Source organism: Salarias fasciatus, chromosome 14 (assembly GCF_902148845.1).
Source record: "Salarias fasciatus chromosome 14, fSalaFa1.1, whole genome shotgun sequence".
Lineage (NCBI taxonomy): Eukaryota > Metazoa > Chordata > Actinopteri > Blenniiformes > Blenniidae > Salarias > Salarias fasciatus.
The window spans coordinates 31,344,408-31,362,392 of NC_043758.1; the positions used below are offsets into that span (position 1 = coordinate 31,344,408).

The following is a 17,985-nucleotide window of genomic DNA, read 5'->3' on the forward strand; positions in this document are numbered from 1 at the left end:
ATACGATACTGTTTCAAACAATCTTTCTTTTCGGCCTTGAATCGCTCCACGACAGAATATATTAAAGTCTTTTCACTAGTTCTCTACTTTTTTTTTTTTTTTTATAACAGTAAACATTTCACGATTTCTCAGGCACCACAACCAGAAACGATCATGATCACGGCCACACGTTAACATGGCGCCGCGGTTCCACACGCCGCCTCGCCGCCGCCTCGTCCACGACTGAAGTCAAACTGTTAAAGCTGGAGGTTGATTAAAAGGCAACAGAGCTAAAAGTCTGGGTGTTTTAGCTTAAAACGCTAAAAAGAAAAGGCGAGCTGACTGACAGGTGGAATATGCCGGAGGCTGGTGTCAAATTACAAACACGAGATGTCACGTGTCTGAGGCCTGAAATGTTCGTGTTGCAGAAACCAGTCTCCCACACCTGCTTTAGAGTGTCAATTTAATACCTGGCATGTCCACAACAGGGGTCCCAGACCTCAGGTTGGGAACCACTGGTCTAAAGTTAAACGTAACAAATTCATTATAACGGTTGTACTACTCATTTGTACCACTAGGTGGTGTAGTGAGTCACAGCAAAATCAGTTTTTTGACTTTCAGGAGCTGATTTAAGTGAGAACTACATTTCCCATAATTCAATGCAACATCAAACCACATTTTAATGGTTTTTTTTCCAATTGATCAATAGCTTCTTCTCACAGTGCAGTGAACCCGGTGTTTCACAGAGCCTGAACGCAACAGTCGACGATCCAAAAAGAAACAGAACGTGTTCGTGACGCATTCCGAGTAAAGCGTCCTGCTGACGTGTCCACGAGCCGCAGAGCTCAGGAAAAGTGGAATCGAACTCGTAGTCAAGGCACAGTTCCGAGTGGGGTTAGCGTTGAACCCACGTGGCGGTCGGGGCGCCCCCTGCTGGGGCTCCACGGTAACGCGGCGGCGTGGCTCTGTACCTGCTAGTACCCGGGCGCTCGCGTGGCGCCGTTATCTAACGCAGAGGTCAGAACCACGACTGACAGACTGACGCCGCGATGCAGAGGCAGGGCCGCGGGTCTCTCCTCCGCTCAAACCGGGGCAGTAATGCAGGCGGACGGCGGCGCCGGCTCCAACCCTGTGGTCTCACAAGTCCAGCGCCGAAGCTGTCAGACGGCCGGCTTTTCACAAGCGCCTGACAGGAGCCGGAGAAGAAGAGAGACTCCGTCAGCCTCCTCCGTCATTCTGCTTCATCTGTCAAAACAAGACGCCGCCGTGCGGGAGGAGCCACTCAAGACGCTTCAGCATCACTTTAATACTGCATGAAGACGTCGGCGCTCGCTTTAGCCGCTTTTAGCACGACTCCTGTTGTCTGCTGCTTTCTTTATCTTTAGTTCTTCCTGCAGAAGGGTGGATGAGGGAGCTTTGATTAATAGATAATCTGCGTCAAGAGGCTAAAACTGTTGCTAAACATGTTAGCCAGGCCAACAATGCTGGAGCTGTGGATTTAAAAATGGAACCAAAGTTAACAGAACATATTAAAACATGCTAAAACAAAGTTTTTGGAAACCTAAAGGAGACCAAGCGGCTAAAATTGCAAGTTATCCGGTCTAAGCTAGCTTGTTTCTGGGTGTGCTGCTAGCAGCTTTGGGGCTGGACGTCTTCCTGCTCAGTGTTCGACGGGCCGATCTGAGTGTTGCTGACAGACGGCGAGAGCTAGCGTCGCTAACGAGCGACTCCAGACGTACGGCGCGCCTCGCCTTGCCTTGCCGAGTGAGGGAGCGCGGGGTGAGCAGCAGCGACTCCCATCCTTCGCTCTCTTGTCTTTTCTCATTGATTTCCACAACGATTGGAACCTTCGACTGCAGACTTGTGTCAAAACGGCGTGATGGAACAATCAAATAAAAACATTGGCTTGATGTCATTTGGCAAATTTTTTCGCTAGCAGTAAAAAAAGAAAAGAAAAAAGAAACAAATAATACAAAAAGATTCAAACAGTAACTACAAGATCTCCATTTGGCAATATAGAAAGGCTTTGTAAAGTCATTTTGGTTTATATACACGAGAGTGTGTGTTCCGTGAAGGCTCCCTTTTTCAATCCGAACACATTAAAAAAACAAAAAAAAAAAAAAACAAAAACCAGAGTGAGGAGATCCGAGCTGAATGGAGCGAGGCGAGCCGTCAGTTCATGAACTGAGTGTATCCCTCCGCCCCCGTCACGATCACGTCCATCCAGATCCTCATGGCCTCCGCCGACGGCGCCACCATGTAGTAGAGCCGGTCGTGGGTCTTCACGCAGAACGTCAGCGACGGGTTCGGACTCTGGGGGGGGCGACACGGGGAGACGGCGTTCACTCCACGAACCACACAGACAGGCAAGAGGGGCAATCCTGAAGTACCAATCTGGGCTAAGAGCGGAAGCACGGTTGTTTAGAAGACATGAACCTCGACCCTGCGGTTCCTTCTCTAAAGTAATGTGATTACTCCACCTCTAAAGTAATGTGATTACTCCACTTCGCTCGTCCACAACGGCTCTGAAGTTCAAATAACTTGTTTTAATGAACCTCTAAGCCACTTCTTCAGATGTGTCTGATGCTAATGGAAGCCTCGCTTTGTGCTGAGCTGACGCGTGTGTGTGTGTGTGTGTGTGTGTGCGTGCGAGGGTGCGCGTGTGTAACGTGACATTGGAAGTGACGGGAGGAATCAAAGCTGATCAGAGGATCTCGGGGAGAGTGGAGCAGTCACACAACAGCCTCATGTCAACGAGAAGAAGAAGAAGAAGAGGAAGAGGAGGAGGAAGACGAGTGCTGAAGAGTACTGGTGGTAAATTCCTGTTATGTTGATCCTCAGCAGCTCTAATGAGAAATTATCACCTTATAAAGTGATAAACAGTTAATTTCCTGTTCATGTTTCCTTTTCTTTCCTCACATCTTCGTGTTTTAAATGTTTCTGAACTGACTGGCTTTCTGCTTCCTCTCAGCCAATCACATCGTTGGGGGCGGAGCTCTGTACAGTACTGACATGTGTGGAAATGTTCTTCACTCTAAATCTGACTTTTATTTAAGTTTGGAAAAGCTCAATGAATTAAACTGCTCCCGTTACCTTTTTAAAATGTTTGTTGAACTTTGGAGCTGAGATATAAAAACTCACAAAAAGGAACAAAGAACAACACCATGAAGTCAAAATCTACTTCATTTTATAAAAAAGACAGAATGCTAAGAATAAAGTTGTAAATCCACAAGAACCAAAACACAACACTTATAATAAAAAAAAACAATAGCAATTAGAAAAACTGTCAAACAAAATTGTGGGAATTAAAAAAAATCCATTTATCAAATTTATCATTTTAAAGAATAAAGTAAGGGACAAAAGTTTTCATGGAAATGTTTGTTTGGACAAAAGTTAAGGCTAAATGTTTGAAAAAAATAATCTCAAAAAACTAAAAATCTTGAGATAAGATTCATCTTATTCGTTACAAACGGTTGCAGAGTCTCTTTTCACAACACTGAAAGTTTGCTTTGTGAACTGTGTTGTGGCACCAACAAAAACATTGATTTCGTTAGTTTTTTAACCCCATTTCTTTCCCCTGTAAAAATGTATCTTAGTTTGACAAAATTTTCAAAAATGTAACACACACACACACACACACACACACACACACACACACACACACACACACACACACACACACACACACACACACACACACACACACACACACACACACACACACACACACACACACACACACACACACACACACACAGTACCTTTGAGGCGCTGCGCAGGTGGTCGTAGTAAACCTCCTCGATGGCCTGGAAGTAGATGACCCCCTTCAGCTTGGTCTCGTGTTTGTCTGCAGGGGGGAGGAGGAGGAGGAGGAGGAGGGGGAGGAGGGGGGGGGGGGGTGTTTGGTCACAGACAGCGAGAGGGAATCAAAACTTTGATCGTGACCAATCTGCGGCTTTGTGTTGACGTATGGAGAAAGACAAGCGCAGCACTTTTCTTTTCGGGGGTGTTGTCGGAGCAGCCGCCGAGCTCTCATTGTGTTTTCAGGCCGGGCTGCATTCTTACGCTCCTCCGGTTCACGATTGCAGTTTGTTTCATCAGCCACTGCAGAACTGCAGTGAGGAACCGGTGGGGAACTCGGCAGCCCGCTCCCACCTCCAGGCACAAAACACTCCGCCAGCCAACTTGAGAGAAGTGAGGTGGAGACGCCGCCTTCATTTCCAGGAATAACACTTTTCCTCTTAATACGCCGCTATTATCTGCTAATGACCTCTTTAGCATTCAAATAGCCCTGCGTGAGCATCTGCGTCTGCTGGCGGCGGCGCGCCCCGGCTCGGGGCGTGGCCACGCCGCGCCGCGCCACGCCGAGATGTTGGCGCTCGCCGCTCGCTCAAGGTCGGCAGAGGGAAGAGCGAGCGGAGCATCTCAATCAGCCTGGTGAGCGGCGGCGCATCCCAACGAGGGGGGTTTCAGGACCCCCTTCAACGGGCTCCAACCGGGGTCCCTCAAGCCCCCCGCACCGCCAAACCACTGCAACGCTGATGGGCCACATCTAACCGCCTCTCTGACTTTCTCCTAGCACCTTCAAGCAGCCGGCGTTTTGCAGACGTTGCAGTCGAGAAGTGGCTTCCGCACACTGTGGCTGCCGTTGTCATGGAAACCCACAGCAGAAAGCCACCACAAGTTTGGTGTTTCTGTTTTGACGCATTACAGGAGATCAGAGCAGCGGTCGGCAAAACTTTATGACCAAAAGAGACGTTTCATTAAAATAAAAAAATACAAACAAAAAAATAAATCTGGATCAATGAAGAGTCGGAGGTCTGACTTCCATATTTTATCACATTTTCTGCTGTAATGAGACTTTTAAAAGACTTTTTCTTTAAAAAGTGTCAAGAAATCCAGCAACAACAAATCCAGAAAACAAACACATTTAAAGCAGAAATGTTCCTGAATCTGAAGCAGTTTGCAGAAGGTGTCACAGCTGGGCTTTAATGAGGGTTTGGAGCAAACGGTGGCTGCTGAGCCGACAGAAACGGGAACAGGATGAAGGCTCGTCCTCGTCTTCCTCGGCTGCTGAGCACACTTTAAAAACAGCCTCAGAGTTCCTACGGTAACGAGCCGCCGGCTGCTCGCCGACACGCAGACCCGGCGCAGGAGGAGGAACGCTTACCCACGTAGTAGGAGAAGGTCCGCTTGAGGCGGTCGAAGACGAACCAGCGCTTCTTCCAGGACTTGATCTTGCCGCCCATCTTCACCAGGTAGCCCTTGCACATCTTCTCGGTGAGGATGACGTTGTAGCACGTCTCCACGCTGTGGCCCGACGACTCCACGTGCGAGCGCAGGTCGAACTCCTCCTTCCGGATGGGCAGGTACCTGGTCATGGGGCGAGCCTGGACGGAGGGGGGGCGAGCACAACACGCTGCTGTCAAAAACGAGCAAAACGAGCTGCGATCGCACGACGACGAGTACAACCTGAAACCACCGCCTGTCTCTTCTCTTCAGCTCCACACGATGATACACTTATATATATATATATACACAATGTCATGAAATCAGACCTTTCTAATTCCAATTAATTAGAGAAAAAGCACGTGTTTGTTTTTGTGCAGTGACTCACCGCACCATCTAGTGGTAGAGTGTGGTATTACATCACAGATCAGGTCAATCGGCTCACGTCAATCATTTTCTTTAAGCTGATTTTGACTGAATATCTAAGTACATCGGCAACATATTGCAAATTAACTAAGATTAGCATTTATAAAGTATATTAAAAAACATGTTTTTTCTGGCTAGGCATGGCTAAAGCCAGCTACAGAAGACTCATCTAAATTCCAACATGTGTGATTTATGGAAATGCGGAGCCATGCAGGTGGATTCTGCACTGCTGTGAATTCTGGGATTTGGTGGATTTGACCGTGACGGCAGTCCGACTGAACGCGGCCGCCCCCCACACACACACAGACACACACACTCGTCCTGCTTTTCGCTGACAGCTGGAATAATTTCACATTACTGGCAGCATGCAGACTGGATTGGACTGACCTGGGAGAAGTTCTTGGCCCTCAGCTTGACCTCCTTCTCCACGAGCTGCTGTCGGTGGAAAGTTTCGTCCTGCAGCCTCTTCTCGGCCTCCTCCCTCCTCCGCCTCTCCTCCTCCAGCATCTGACGGCGAGCCAGGCTCTCTCGCTCCTGCAGGAGAGCGCCTTTCATTAAAGGGCCGTTTCATCTCTGCTCTTCTTCTTCTTCGCAGCGAGGCGCCGCCTCGCCGCTCATACATTCATGCACATTGTTCCCTGCTGGGCGAAGAGCGAGGCCACCGTGCAGCCGGCTTTTCAACGCCGCGGAGGCTCCAATCATTCACTCATGCACACAAACCGGGCTTTAACGGGGAGAATCGACGGCGGTTTGAAGAGAGAGAAGAAAAACTGTCATCTGGAGGGAGAATAAGATGTTTAAAACACATGAAACGCTTCTTTATTCAACAAACTCCTGCTTTAAAACTCAGGGTGGAGAGTGAAACTGCACGAAATGAGATGAGGAAGAATCTTTATGCAGATGACGTTAACGTCCGTTTGATTTGTTATTTAGCTGCAGATTAGCATCAGCTGGAAGCCTGGAGACTTCTGTAACGCGACCAGTAAATATGAAATACTGTCACAGTAACGACATTTCTGCACAACAATGAAATCTCTGAGCTTTAAAATGACTTTAAACTTTCTCTCAGGCTGACGTAGAGCTGATTTCCTGTTAACTCGATATCATCGTGCTTACAGACGGGGGTTAATGAGAATTTCTGTGTTTCATATAAGAAAGATAAAAGTAAAAAAGCAATTAATTAAAGACTAAATGAAGAATGTTAAATATTTATATTTAATGGTTATCAAATCAAATCAAATTAAATTAAATGATTAACATTTTGGAAACTGAAAGACAACGGCTGACTGACCGCTATACTTCCAAAGGGCTGAGAGAACAGGGCTGGTGTAAATCAGTGACAAGTGAAAGCTCACCGTTATTTAGAAGAGGAAAAGTCAAACATCAGAGACGAACACGGTCTGAATCATAAGAGCTTATATTTATCACAAAGCGAACCTCAGCTGTAAACTAAAGTCTTCTTCTCGGCGCATTTCCACCGAGCCGCCTCCTTTCGTCATTTTCCTCTCAGCTCCGTTAAGACGGAACCTGAACCTGAGATACGACGGAGCGCTTTTTAAAAAAAGAAAACCTTTGCAGGTGTTTTGGCAGAAGGAGACAGTTACGGCATATTAAGGAGTTTCGTCTGAACGGGTCTGGAGGCGTCGTGAATTGGATTCAGACGTGAACAATAGGAGCGGGAGATTGGACGCTCTAATGGCCTTTTCTGTTTCGCCGGGCGGCCGAGGGCCGGCGGTCGCTGTCATCCTCCGTTAGCCTTCAAACCGCCGTTCTGGACGCGGGTCCGCGGGGCCGCTCGGCGCAGGCGGGGTAATCACGGCTCTCGTTTGAAGTGCGGCGTCTTACCCGGGACTCGATGAGCCTGGCTTTCTCCAGCTGCGCCTCCTTCAGCATTTTCTCCATCTCTTCGATCTTCAGAGCGTCGGCTCCTCCGGCACTGAGCACACACACACACACACACCTTCACCTCTCTGTCCACCTGCAGGACGTTGGCTTTCATCTGTGAGTGTGTGTGTGTGTGTGTGTGTGTGTCGTCGGTCGTACCTGGACATGTTGTCGGGGGAGCAGGCGGAGTTGTTCCCGGTGGAGATGCTGGTGTCCATGCTGTCGGAGCTCTCCAGGCTCAGGGTGTCGTAGGGCTGCTCCCCGCCGGGCGGCGGCTGGTGGTGCAGGATGGAGTGGTGCACCAGCGGCGCCGGGCTGTAGGCCATGACGGGCGAGTAGGAGGGCGACGGCGAGGACGAGGCCAGGAGGTGGGGCTGCGAGCCGTGCAGCGCCTCCCACTGGCACTGCGCCTCGGCGGCGGCGCGCTGCTTCAGCTCGGCCAGGCGGCGGCGCTGCTCGTCGATCACCTGCTGGCCTGCGGGGGCGACAGCGGGGGGGCGGGGTCAACGGGTGTCTCTGGAGCCAAGCGAGGAGCGGATCTCATCACCAAACACCGAGCCAAACCAGGACACCGATTCCAGAACCCAACACGAAGCCTTCCCATCATGCACTGCACATCCTGGGATGTGCTTTCAGAGGGATCCACCAAAACCCACATGGCGCCAAACAAGCCCAAGTCAAGAACTCCACCAGACCGCTCACACATACACACACACACACACAAATCCCAGCTCCAACTCTGAGCATGCATGATTTATTCTCCAGCAGCAGGAACGTTCATGGAAGATTGATGGAAGAAGAAAAAGAGGAATGGAGCTCGCAGACAGGCTGGAGATGAAAAGAAATCAAGTGAGGAGGAAAGTTAATGACACACCAGAGAGCGAAGGAGAAGGAGACGGTCTGAAATTAACGGCAGCCGAGTGTCAACCGCTGGCAAATGTTCCTTTGATGGACGAATCAACGCGTCAGAACCTCCCTCCTCAGACAGGCCGCCGACTCCGTTTGGACAGTCGAACCGTCGATCTCAACGCGACGCGAAGCTGTAACCACGGTGACACAATGCCTCCATAACTAGCACTACAGGCAGTACGCACAGCGAAAAGGCGGATTAATCCCAAAAAAGATGTACAAATGATTAATTAACAGGCTAAGTATTTCAGTCAGAGGCACAAAACGTAAACACAAGTGTCCGTTCAGATCTGAAACGCTGCTGCTGCCAATGTGGTGGAGAAAGTCCGGGCCGAGTGACAGAGCACTGTTATCTGGGAGAACAAACCCTCAGAGCACAAAAACATTCCCTAAAGTAGTCTTATTTATCACATATTATGTCCAAGCTAAGTATTGAAGCGAATCAATCACAGTGACAAGTAGAAAGAAATCCAAAAAGTATTAACAGGGTATTCCTGTAACTTTTATAGAGAAATCCAGAAAGAGAATTTAAGCTCTGTGGAGTCAAAACTTCTACATTTATAGTTTAACTTCAGGTGCTAATGCAAACATGTGTGGACCTGTGTGAGCGACGAAAGTGCGATGTCTTCACCAGATACAGATTATTCAGTGCAAAATGGAATTGCAGATAGTTCTCTCATGAGGTTTGTCTAAAGTTAGAAGATTTTAGAAGATGCTCTATAATCTGGGCGCTCTAGGGACAAACAGTCCATGTGTTTACGTGGGACTTTTTAATTCCTCTATAAATCCGAATAAAGCCTAATTCCGCTCTAAAATGACCATTATTTTCGAATCCAGCATTGAGCTGTGGACAGAGATTAATGCTAACGGGACAATGTTGGACATTTCCACACATTTTCTCTGTAACTGTGACATCTGGACCCGGTTATATTGAGCTTCATCTTCACTGCCACAGTCCAACTGGTATCCTACTATTGGCATGTAGTCCTTTAGTCACATAATGAGTGGAACTTCGGCGTTTTTTTATTGACTTGAGAGGCAAACCGTTGATTTCAGACCTGTGACTGGTTAAGAGACAGCAGAGAGGAGTGAGAGTGAGGAGAGGGTGGAGGTGAGGTGGGGTGAGGTCCTGCTGGGTAAAATAAAAGAGTCACGGGCTGCAGTACACGATGATCGTCTACCTGCTGGGAATTCCTCTATGGTGATCTGCCTGATCGTCTGGAGCTCTGTGGCCACACACACACACACACACACACACACACACACACACACACACACACACACACACACACACACACACACACACACACACACACACACACACACACACACACACACACACACACACACACACACAGAATAAGCAGGAGTGCAGACGCTGTGGTTTGCTCTGGTGGGCGTGCAGCCGGCTGAGAACGCCGCGCTGCTTCACTCTGATCCGTTTAGTCACAGAACACAGCGGCAGCAACTGTCTTCAACGCACCGACACACACACACACACACACACGCATACATCCATCTCAATGAAGAAAAGCTTCCACACCAGCGGTGATCACAACAGAAGCCAGAGCAGCTCCGCCTGCAGCGGTTTCCACTCTTCATAATCAGACGGTTGGTGCTGTTTTCTCCTGAGGCCCCGTTTCCACGACAACGTTGTCGTTTCAGAAAAGTTTCATGTTTACGCAGCCACTGCTGATGATGTACTTCTCATGTTGGGCCAGTAGCAGGGGCTGTTGGTGAGTTTTGGAAATGGAGCGACACACCAGAGCAAAGGTCTGGGGATGAGGCTGGAGTCAAATTACGCTAAGATAATGAGGTGGGCTGTTAGGATTCATTTGACTGTTAACAGGGAGGCATCCAGTTTCAGACGAACAATCATCTGAGAGGATACAAATTGCCGATATCAGGTTAAATTGGACTATTGATCCTGACTTTTTAATCTGGATCCTCTGATGGACTGGTTACCTTTCTGCTGCAGAGCCAGCTGACGCTTGGTCTCGATGTCCTGCAGGGTGGCAGCCAGATTCCTGGGCAGGCTTCCAGTACTGCCCACAGTCAGCAGGGGGCTCTGAGGAGGAGGAGGAAACACATTTAACGTCACAGTGTCACTTTTTAATCCGAGTTCTAAAAAAAGAGTTCAACATCTTATTCCACTGAAATTCTCCCGTTTTGCTGTGATTAATGTGTTGAAGGCGTGGTTTGTGAGTGTGTGTGTATATGTTGCTTCTCTGATACGCCTTGTTTTGAATTTCAGCTGGGAGACGAGTGACGTGAAAGAAATGCAAATCTAGAGTCTAACTGTGAGTGAGATGCAGTTCAGGGGGATTGAGCGTCACCTTGGAGCTGCTGTTGCGTCCCAGCGTCGCCGCTCCCAGCTGCAGAGGAGACGAGGAGCCGGGTTTGAGGCCGGGATCGCTGTCCAGTTTGGACCGAAACACCTGAGGGAGCCGACACACACATGAACACACACGTCGGATCTGAAGAGGAGTTCACCTCGGAACCTGTTCACACCACAACGCTCAAAACGATGGAGCTGTTTTTGTAATGAAGCCACACACACACATGCAGAAGATGATGCACATTTACAATGAACGTTACGTCCCCAGCAGCGTCGAGGCCCGCTGCCGTGTAAACGGATACCCACAATGCAACGGGAGCTTTGCGGTTTCAGCTGTGAACGGGGCCTCGGTATCAGACACACACCTGGAACGTCAGCCTCGCCTCTTTGATCGGGCCCATTTCAGTTAATCAGAGTCTGCGGAGAACGACTTAATGTTCAAAGTAACGACTCCGGAGCGATCATGCAGTGGAGCCGGTGATTGAAGTGTGCGGTGGTCTCTCGCTACGGGCGGAGATTTGGGGAACATAAACGGGCTTCATGTAGAACACCAAAAATAACAGAACAAAGAAGATCTGGAGCCCGCAGCGCACAGCAACAACATGAGCTCCGACAGCTCCCCTCACTGAAAACCTTTTCATTTAGATTTCATTAGATGCAAATTAAGACGTCGCGTCTGGATCTAATGGAGGTTTTTAATCTCAAAGCTGAGGTTCAGATTCAAGAGTCGACATCGCTGATGTTTCATCGTCTGATGAAACTGAGGAAGTAACACACGATTCTGATTTACACAATATAAACCGAGTTTCTCCCATCGTTCTTCAGATTTAATGGTTGATATTTTACTTCATGAATCACAACCTGAAAACAAGAAAATGCAATGAAACAGTCAGGATCCATGTGGCTCCATTCAGCTCCTTCATTCCAGTTAAAACATCTGGAAGCTTCAGTGGGCGAAAATAATTTTGGAGAATTTCATGTGGGAAAAGGCCTCTTCGCTCCTGTTCCAACATGACTGAGCACCAGAGCAAGATCCGTGAAGACCTGGACAGTCCGGTCTGACTGGCCTGCAGGGTCCAGACCAAAACCCAGCAGAACACCTCTGGGATGAATTAGAGCAGACTGCGAGCCTCGGCCTTCCCACAGCAGAGTCTGGCCTCAGAAATGGCCCCAAACCCCCATAAACACACTAGAAAGACTTATAAGAGACGAAGTTGCTGTAGCTGCAAAGGGTGGAAGGTTACTCCAGTTCATATGAATGTGAAGACAGACGAGCAAGTACTTTTGTCAATATAATATATTAGTATATGCATATTGTCCATGCTGATGTTTGAATGGTTTGAGATATATGGTACAGCACTGCAAAAACCAATAATGTAGTAGCTTGTAAATAATGCAATAAAATAGATTGTTTCCAGCCATCGTGGAGAGCGAGCTGTCTCCTCAGAGAATGAATGAAGCCATCGACATTTATTTTTCATCATCAAACTTCAAAAATCCTCATGAAAAAGGGTTTTTCTTCCACGAAAAACTGTTTTGTTTATGTATTATTACAATTTTGGTCGCAGTTATTACATTGTGAACGGATTTTTTTAAAGCTCCTTCAATCATTCACTAAATTATTTCAAATATTTTATCACACTATTGGCAAGTTAGTACGTTTTGGGCTTTATTACACAGAGACAGTCAGGTTAATACATAAACACACACAGTCCTCCTCCTTCCAGAAACTGAGAGCAGCAGCATGAAGGAGTGAGTAGAAAAGAGTAGAAAAGAAGCGCTTCTACCTGCAGCACAGGCCGGTGGGCCGACAGGGGCTTGGCGGGCAGGGGGGGGGAGCAGAGGAGGCCGGAGCCGGCCATCAGCTCCTGGTACCACTGCTCTAAATCTAGCTTGGGGAGGCGAGGCCTACTGGCCTCAGAGTGGTGCTGCAGGGGCGGCGAGCAGAGGAAACCAGCAGAGGAGGTTAGAAAGCATTCACAGACAGCAGGAACAGGACAGAGACGTTGGTTTTACACACCCTCAAAAGCTGTAATTACACCCCCCCACCCCGCTTTATTTTCTCTAATACTTTGAAAATTATTCCTTCAGCGCTTTATAGTTGTGAGCTGCGTTGTGCTGTGTAGCCTGCAGCGAGCCGAATCCCTGTTTTACATTTCTGTGGTTTAATTCCAGGCTGCTGCTGCTGCTGCTGCTGCTGCTGCAGTGACCCAGTTCCACACAGGAGAACATTTAAGTTCCTCTGAGCTCTCGTTAATTAAACCACCACTCCGTCTCACGCCGCGGCCTCCGTCACCTCCAGACACGGAGGTGAGGAGAGTCACCGGGCGGCGAAGGCCCCGTTTACACCACTACGTTTCACATTGTTATCGTGCTTGGCGTTGACACGTTTTTGAAAAATATGTCCGTTTCCATGGAAACGGCAGATATGCTTAAAACGGTGTCCTTTTCACATTTTCACAAAGTTCCTTTTGGGAGCTGTTTTCAGTGGCTCCGAGCACCGACGTCGTGCAAACGAACACCCAAAACACCGCGAAAGTTTTCCACTTTCACTTGATAACATCGTGGTGCAAACAGAGCCTTGAGAGTGTCGTAATAAAACCGCGAGCACTGATGTTTGAGCTGCTGGAATCAGACAGACGGTCCCCACTTAAAACTGCTTTTATCGGAAAATCTTTCCTAACAATCAACCTCTAATGTCTAGTGGATTTGTGTGTGAAGTCTTATTTTAGTCTATTTCTATTGTATTTAATATTAACTGTAGGACACGCCGAGGTTAAAGCCCTTCTAATACTGGAACATGTTTCAAGGTTTGCAGCTTTTCAGGAGATATGAGGAGGAGAACAGCACAGAGCTTCAAGCTGGCCTGGTACGACCGAGAGGTAAAGGGTGAGGGAGGAGGGAGCAGGGAGAGGGAGGGGCAGCACACACCTCCACAGAGAGAGAGAGGGAGGAGCCGTGAGGAGAGGGGGGGAGGCAGGAGAAGACGGGGTCGGCCCCTCCACACGGCGGCGGCGGCGGCTGGCGAAGCGGGGAGGTGGGGGACGACTCCACTTTGGGCATCCCGAACATCTGAGACAACTGGCCCACCGTCACATACTCCTTCAGCAGGAGCGGAAGAGAGACACCACATCAGCAGGAGGGACGGACACACACACACACACACACACACACACACACACACACATACACACTTCATCTGACTCACACTCTGCGTCCCTGCTTTGTGAATTACCGTATTTTCTAGATTATAAGTCATCAGAAATGTGTCACGGAGATGATAAACAACATTTAGAAGTCACAGTTAGTCTTCATTTCCAGACGTAACTGCTGATAATCCTTTTATTTCCTCTCACACTCCAAACTCTGTTTTTTGTTTTTACTTTAAATTCTGCTGTTTAGATTTTCCTTTATTGAGGACATTGTTCTAGCTCAGCAGGATTTCCTGTGGTGCTGTAGCAGCTTTCTGTTGTCAAACAGTGACATCCAGTGGTCCCAGGTGGTAGCTGCTGGCATAATTTCTGATACAAATCAAACGACCAGATACACGACTAACTCACAGTGATTTATGGTCTGGAAAACACAATAAATTACAGGCAAACATGGCTTTTTCATATGGCTGAAACTTTAATAATTGACACTTTGTTAAACTGACACCGTTTACATACTTTTATGAATTTTCTTTAAAAAAATAGTGTTTCAATTACATTAAGAAAAAACTTAAAAATAAATAAATAAATAAAAGTGTCCCATTCATTACACTCAGAAAGCTTAAATTTAATCTTTTATATCGATACACATGGACAATATGTCAAATGTTTAAATAGTTAGGAAATGCATTCATGGTAATTTTATACGTAACTTTTAGAAATGTTTCATATTCATTTATTTTCTATACTATATATACTTTATTGTAGATTATTGATGTACTCATTTATATTGTGTATTACTTTGTACACATAATTTTCAAGTGGGGTATACATAATATTTTTTTAACTGCATATATATATATATATATATATATATATATATATATATATATATACATATACACATATATATATACACACATAAATTATTCCTTTTCTATATTATGTGAATAATATTTTATTCTTTACCGCCAAATTTTTAATCTTATCTTAAATCTAATTCCATTGTTTTCAGCTGTGAAATATTCAACAGGAAGTATGTCAGTAATAAAATATTTCGAAATACAAATGTTATTTTAGGGAATTAAATCTCAGAATAAATCAGACCAGGTCAACATTTATTGACCCTGATGTGATGCACGACCAGCAGGGGGAGCAGCGAGGCAACAGAAGACAGGAAACACACAGAGGGGGGGGCGGACACGGACACGGACACGGAGACGGTACCTCGCGGGCGCCGGATAACGCAGCGTCTATGGCAAACGAGCGGCCCTGAGAGTTGGCTTTGCTGCTCTGGTGGCATCCGCCCAACATCTTGTTGTTCTCCTGAACGCCGGACAGGGTGAGAAGCAGTGAGGACAGAGCCACGGACACACACACACACACACACACACACACACACACACACACACAAACACACATACAGCAGCACGCCCACACAGCTCACGCCACTGTGCAAGACGACCACCAGCACGCACTTCATCAGGGAGTCTAGTCTGCCGCTGTCAAGTCAGCAGAGTCTTGCTAAATAACGCCTGAAAAGGATGGGAACCAACCAACCGAGAGCTGGAGGGGAAAAACTAAAGGGCAACGAGTTCAAGTGGAAACGCAGAAATTCGCGTCGACGCTGTGTGGCAGGTAGCATCGCTGGTGTGCGAGCTGAGGAGCTAAAGTCATTGGCTGCATCGGGCTAACTCTGGTGATTGGGTTGCTGGTGCTGGCGTCACACTGAAACGAACACGGCACAGAGGCTGATGGACAGCGAGGCCTCGGGGGGGGGTTCAAACACACGGCAGACACTGGGGGTCTCCAGGTAAACGCCAAAAACACCCACAACTTCAAAGCTCAGCAGCACTGGATGGGTTAGGATGAGCGGGGAGGAGGTGGTGGGCTTCATGCAGCAGGAGGAGGAGGAGGAGGAAGAGGAGGAGGAGGAGGGGTTAGTGTGGTTACCTCCGTCGGGCTGCTGGGGTACAACCGACAGGAAAGGGAGGGATGTAAGTATGGAGGAGAGGCTGGGCAGAGGGAGAGCTGGGAGGAGAGGACGTCCTCCAGCAACAGGTCGGCCTCGCCCCAGTGGAGCACTTCCTGTTCCCACAGTCACAGCAAACTTTTAGTTCCCAGAGAAAACTCCACGTTAACCTCAATTAAACACTCAGACGGTCCAGGAGGTTTAGAGAGGAACCGAGTGAAATGAGTGAGAGATGAGAGAGCGTCTGATTCTGAGCTCCTTCCGGACCGGGCGACGTTCTCACCTCCCTCATGGCGGTGGAAGACTTGGGGAAGCCCTTTCCTCCCGTCAGGCTGTGGTACCTCTTCTCCAGGGCGGTCAGCCTCTCCTTCTCCTGCAAGAAAGACACATTCTGTTAAGAGGTACAGTAATCTGCAGCACAAATAAAAAAAAAAAAAAAATGTAAAAATGAGGAGTTCCTCTTGGAAGCGTGGTGTAAAGGCGGTTTTGGTATGTTGACTACCTTCTGGAGCATCTGCAGCGTGAGCGTCCTGTCCTTGGCCAGCCGCTCACACTCCTGCGACGCCTGCAGACCCAGCTGGCTGGCCTGGCTCTCCAGCGCAGACACCTTCTCCTGAGGACGACAGACGGAACCTTCAGCGAGACACAAAGGGGACGGACGCCCCGTGCTCGCCGATCCGCCCGGATCCCGCCCACCTTCCTCTTCGCCACGCTGCAGTGGTACTCGGCTCTCTCCTGGACCAGCTGCTGGCTGATGGTTTCCCGCTCCTCCTCCAGGCTGCTCTCCCTCTCCAGCTGCTGGAACTCCAGGTCCTCGAACTTCTTGGTGCCCGCCTCCAGGGCCTCTCCATCCTGATGGGGGCCCACACCGAACCCACACAGCGTCACACACTGAGGAAAACTCAGCCAGTCTCAGCAGTTCAAGCAAAGCAAAAAATGAAAAATGAAATATTGAGACAGCCATGAAGAACATGCTAACAGGGGGCTAAACTCAGGGGTCTCAAACCAGCCGAGGGTCAGATTCACCCAAACACATGAAGCAGAGGAGGGTCATCCACATTCAGGAAACTTTTCTCATCTATTATCTACATCTGACAGAAAATAAAAGCTGAAATCATGTCATTCTGAACGTTAAAGGACCACAAACTGATGGATTATCTGAATTACTCCTCCCTCCAACATCTCAGCACCACAAAATACGATGCAAGAATATGTTTAAGATCTTATTTATTAAACACCTGCACGTTCTATAACTCAGGATGCTTTAGTTAAAATTTATTGAAATTTCTAAGATCTATTCTAAACTCTTGTCCAGTTCTATGTCACGAGGCTTTATTGTTGCCTAGTTAGATTTCACAAGGCAAATAAAACCAGAAAAAATACACTTTTTACAATCTGAGCTGATATGAAGGTTTTTGTTACAAGAAAATATAATATTGTGGTTTGGATTAAAGTGCAAATTTGTCGTTTTTAACACATTAAGGCAGATTACAAACAGTCCAAACGTCACTCATTTCAGCTGCATTTGGAAACAGGCATCAGTGTGTTTGTGTCACCAGCAGAGTTAAATCACTGGAAGAACCAAACGGCTCAAACTGATGAACTCAGTCACTTTCAGTCACAGTCCAATCCAAACTGGAAGCCTGAACCCCAAACACATTGGGCTCTTGTTCCAATTCCATCCTGCTGAACAGTGAAAACTATTTCTGGCTCGCTGGCTGAGCCCGTAAACTCACACCTGTCGATTATAAAAACCTACTTTTAAAATTTAGCTATAGAAGGTTAGAAACATGTAAAACCTGCTGACTGCTGCTCTCCTAATGTGAGGCAAAGGGTCAGAAAAAGACAGGAAACTGCAACGTGTATCATCAGCAGGCGATTAAATATCAGCAACTTAGAAAAAAACTTCTACGGTGATCACTCCTATGATATGGATAACTTCTATGATCACAACAACTTCTACAGAAATACTGACAACTACCACAACAGCAATAATTTCAATGAGAGCAGTGACTTTTACAACGACAACTTATGGCAATAAGTTTTACAAAAATATTTAACTTCCTTAGCAATTGCAATAATTTCAATGATATAACAAC

General features: G+C 47.6%; 1 protein-coding gene across 4 annotated transcripts in view; it reads right to left on the minus strand.

Moving 5' to 3' along the window:
• Window positions 1–76: 76 nt before the first annotated feature.
• The window catches only part of phldb1b (pleckstrin homology-like domain, family B, member 1b), a 72,460-nt gene continuing 54,551 nt past the window's right edge, over window positions 77–17,985 (minus strand). For 2 of the 4 annotated variants that reach the window (XM_030109367.1, XM_030109366.1), the window contains 12 exons: window positions 16,583–16,738; window positions 16,389–16,499; window positions 16,170–16,259; window positions 10,764–10,865; window positions 10,393–10,495; window positions 9,609–9,653; window positions 7,678–7,993; window positions 7,480–7,570; window positions 6,022–6,168; window positions 5,150–5,369; window positions 3,741–3,826; window positions 77–2,292 (listed from right to left, as the gene is read on the minus strand). In XM_030109367.1, the coding sequence (XP_029965227.1) occupies window positions 2,152–2,292; window positions 3,741–3,826; window positions 5,150–5,369; window positions 6,022–6,168; window positions 7,480–7,570; window positions 7,678–7,993; window positions 9,609–9,653; window positions 10,393–10,495; window positions 10,764–10,865; window positions 16,170–16,259; window positions 16,389–16,499; window positions 16,583–16,738 (1,608 nt within the window). In that variant the 3' untranslated portion in view covers window positions 77–2,151. Of the gene's footprint in view, window positions 2,293–3,740; window positions 3,827–5,149; window positions 5,370–6,021; window positions 6,169–7,479; window positions 7,571–7,677; window positions 7,994–9,608; window positions 9,654–10,392; window positions 10,496–10,763; window positions 10,866–15,141; window positions 15,241–15,867; window positions 16,003–16,169; window positions 16,260–16,388; window positions 16,500–16,582; window positions 16,739–17,985 lie in introns of all 4 variants that reach the window. The other 2 variants (XM_030109364.1, XM_030109365.1) reach the window with 2 other exon arrangements.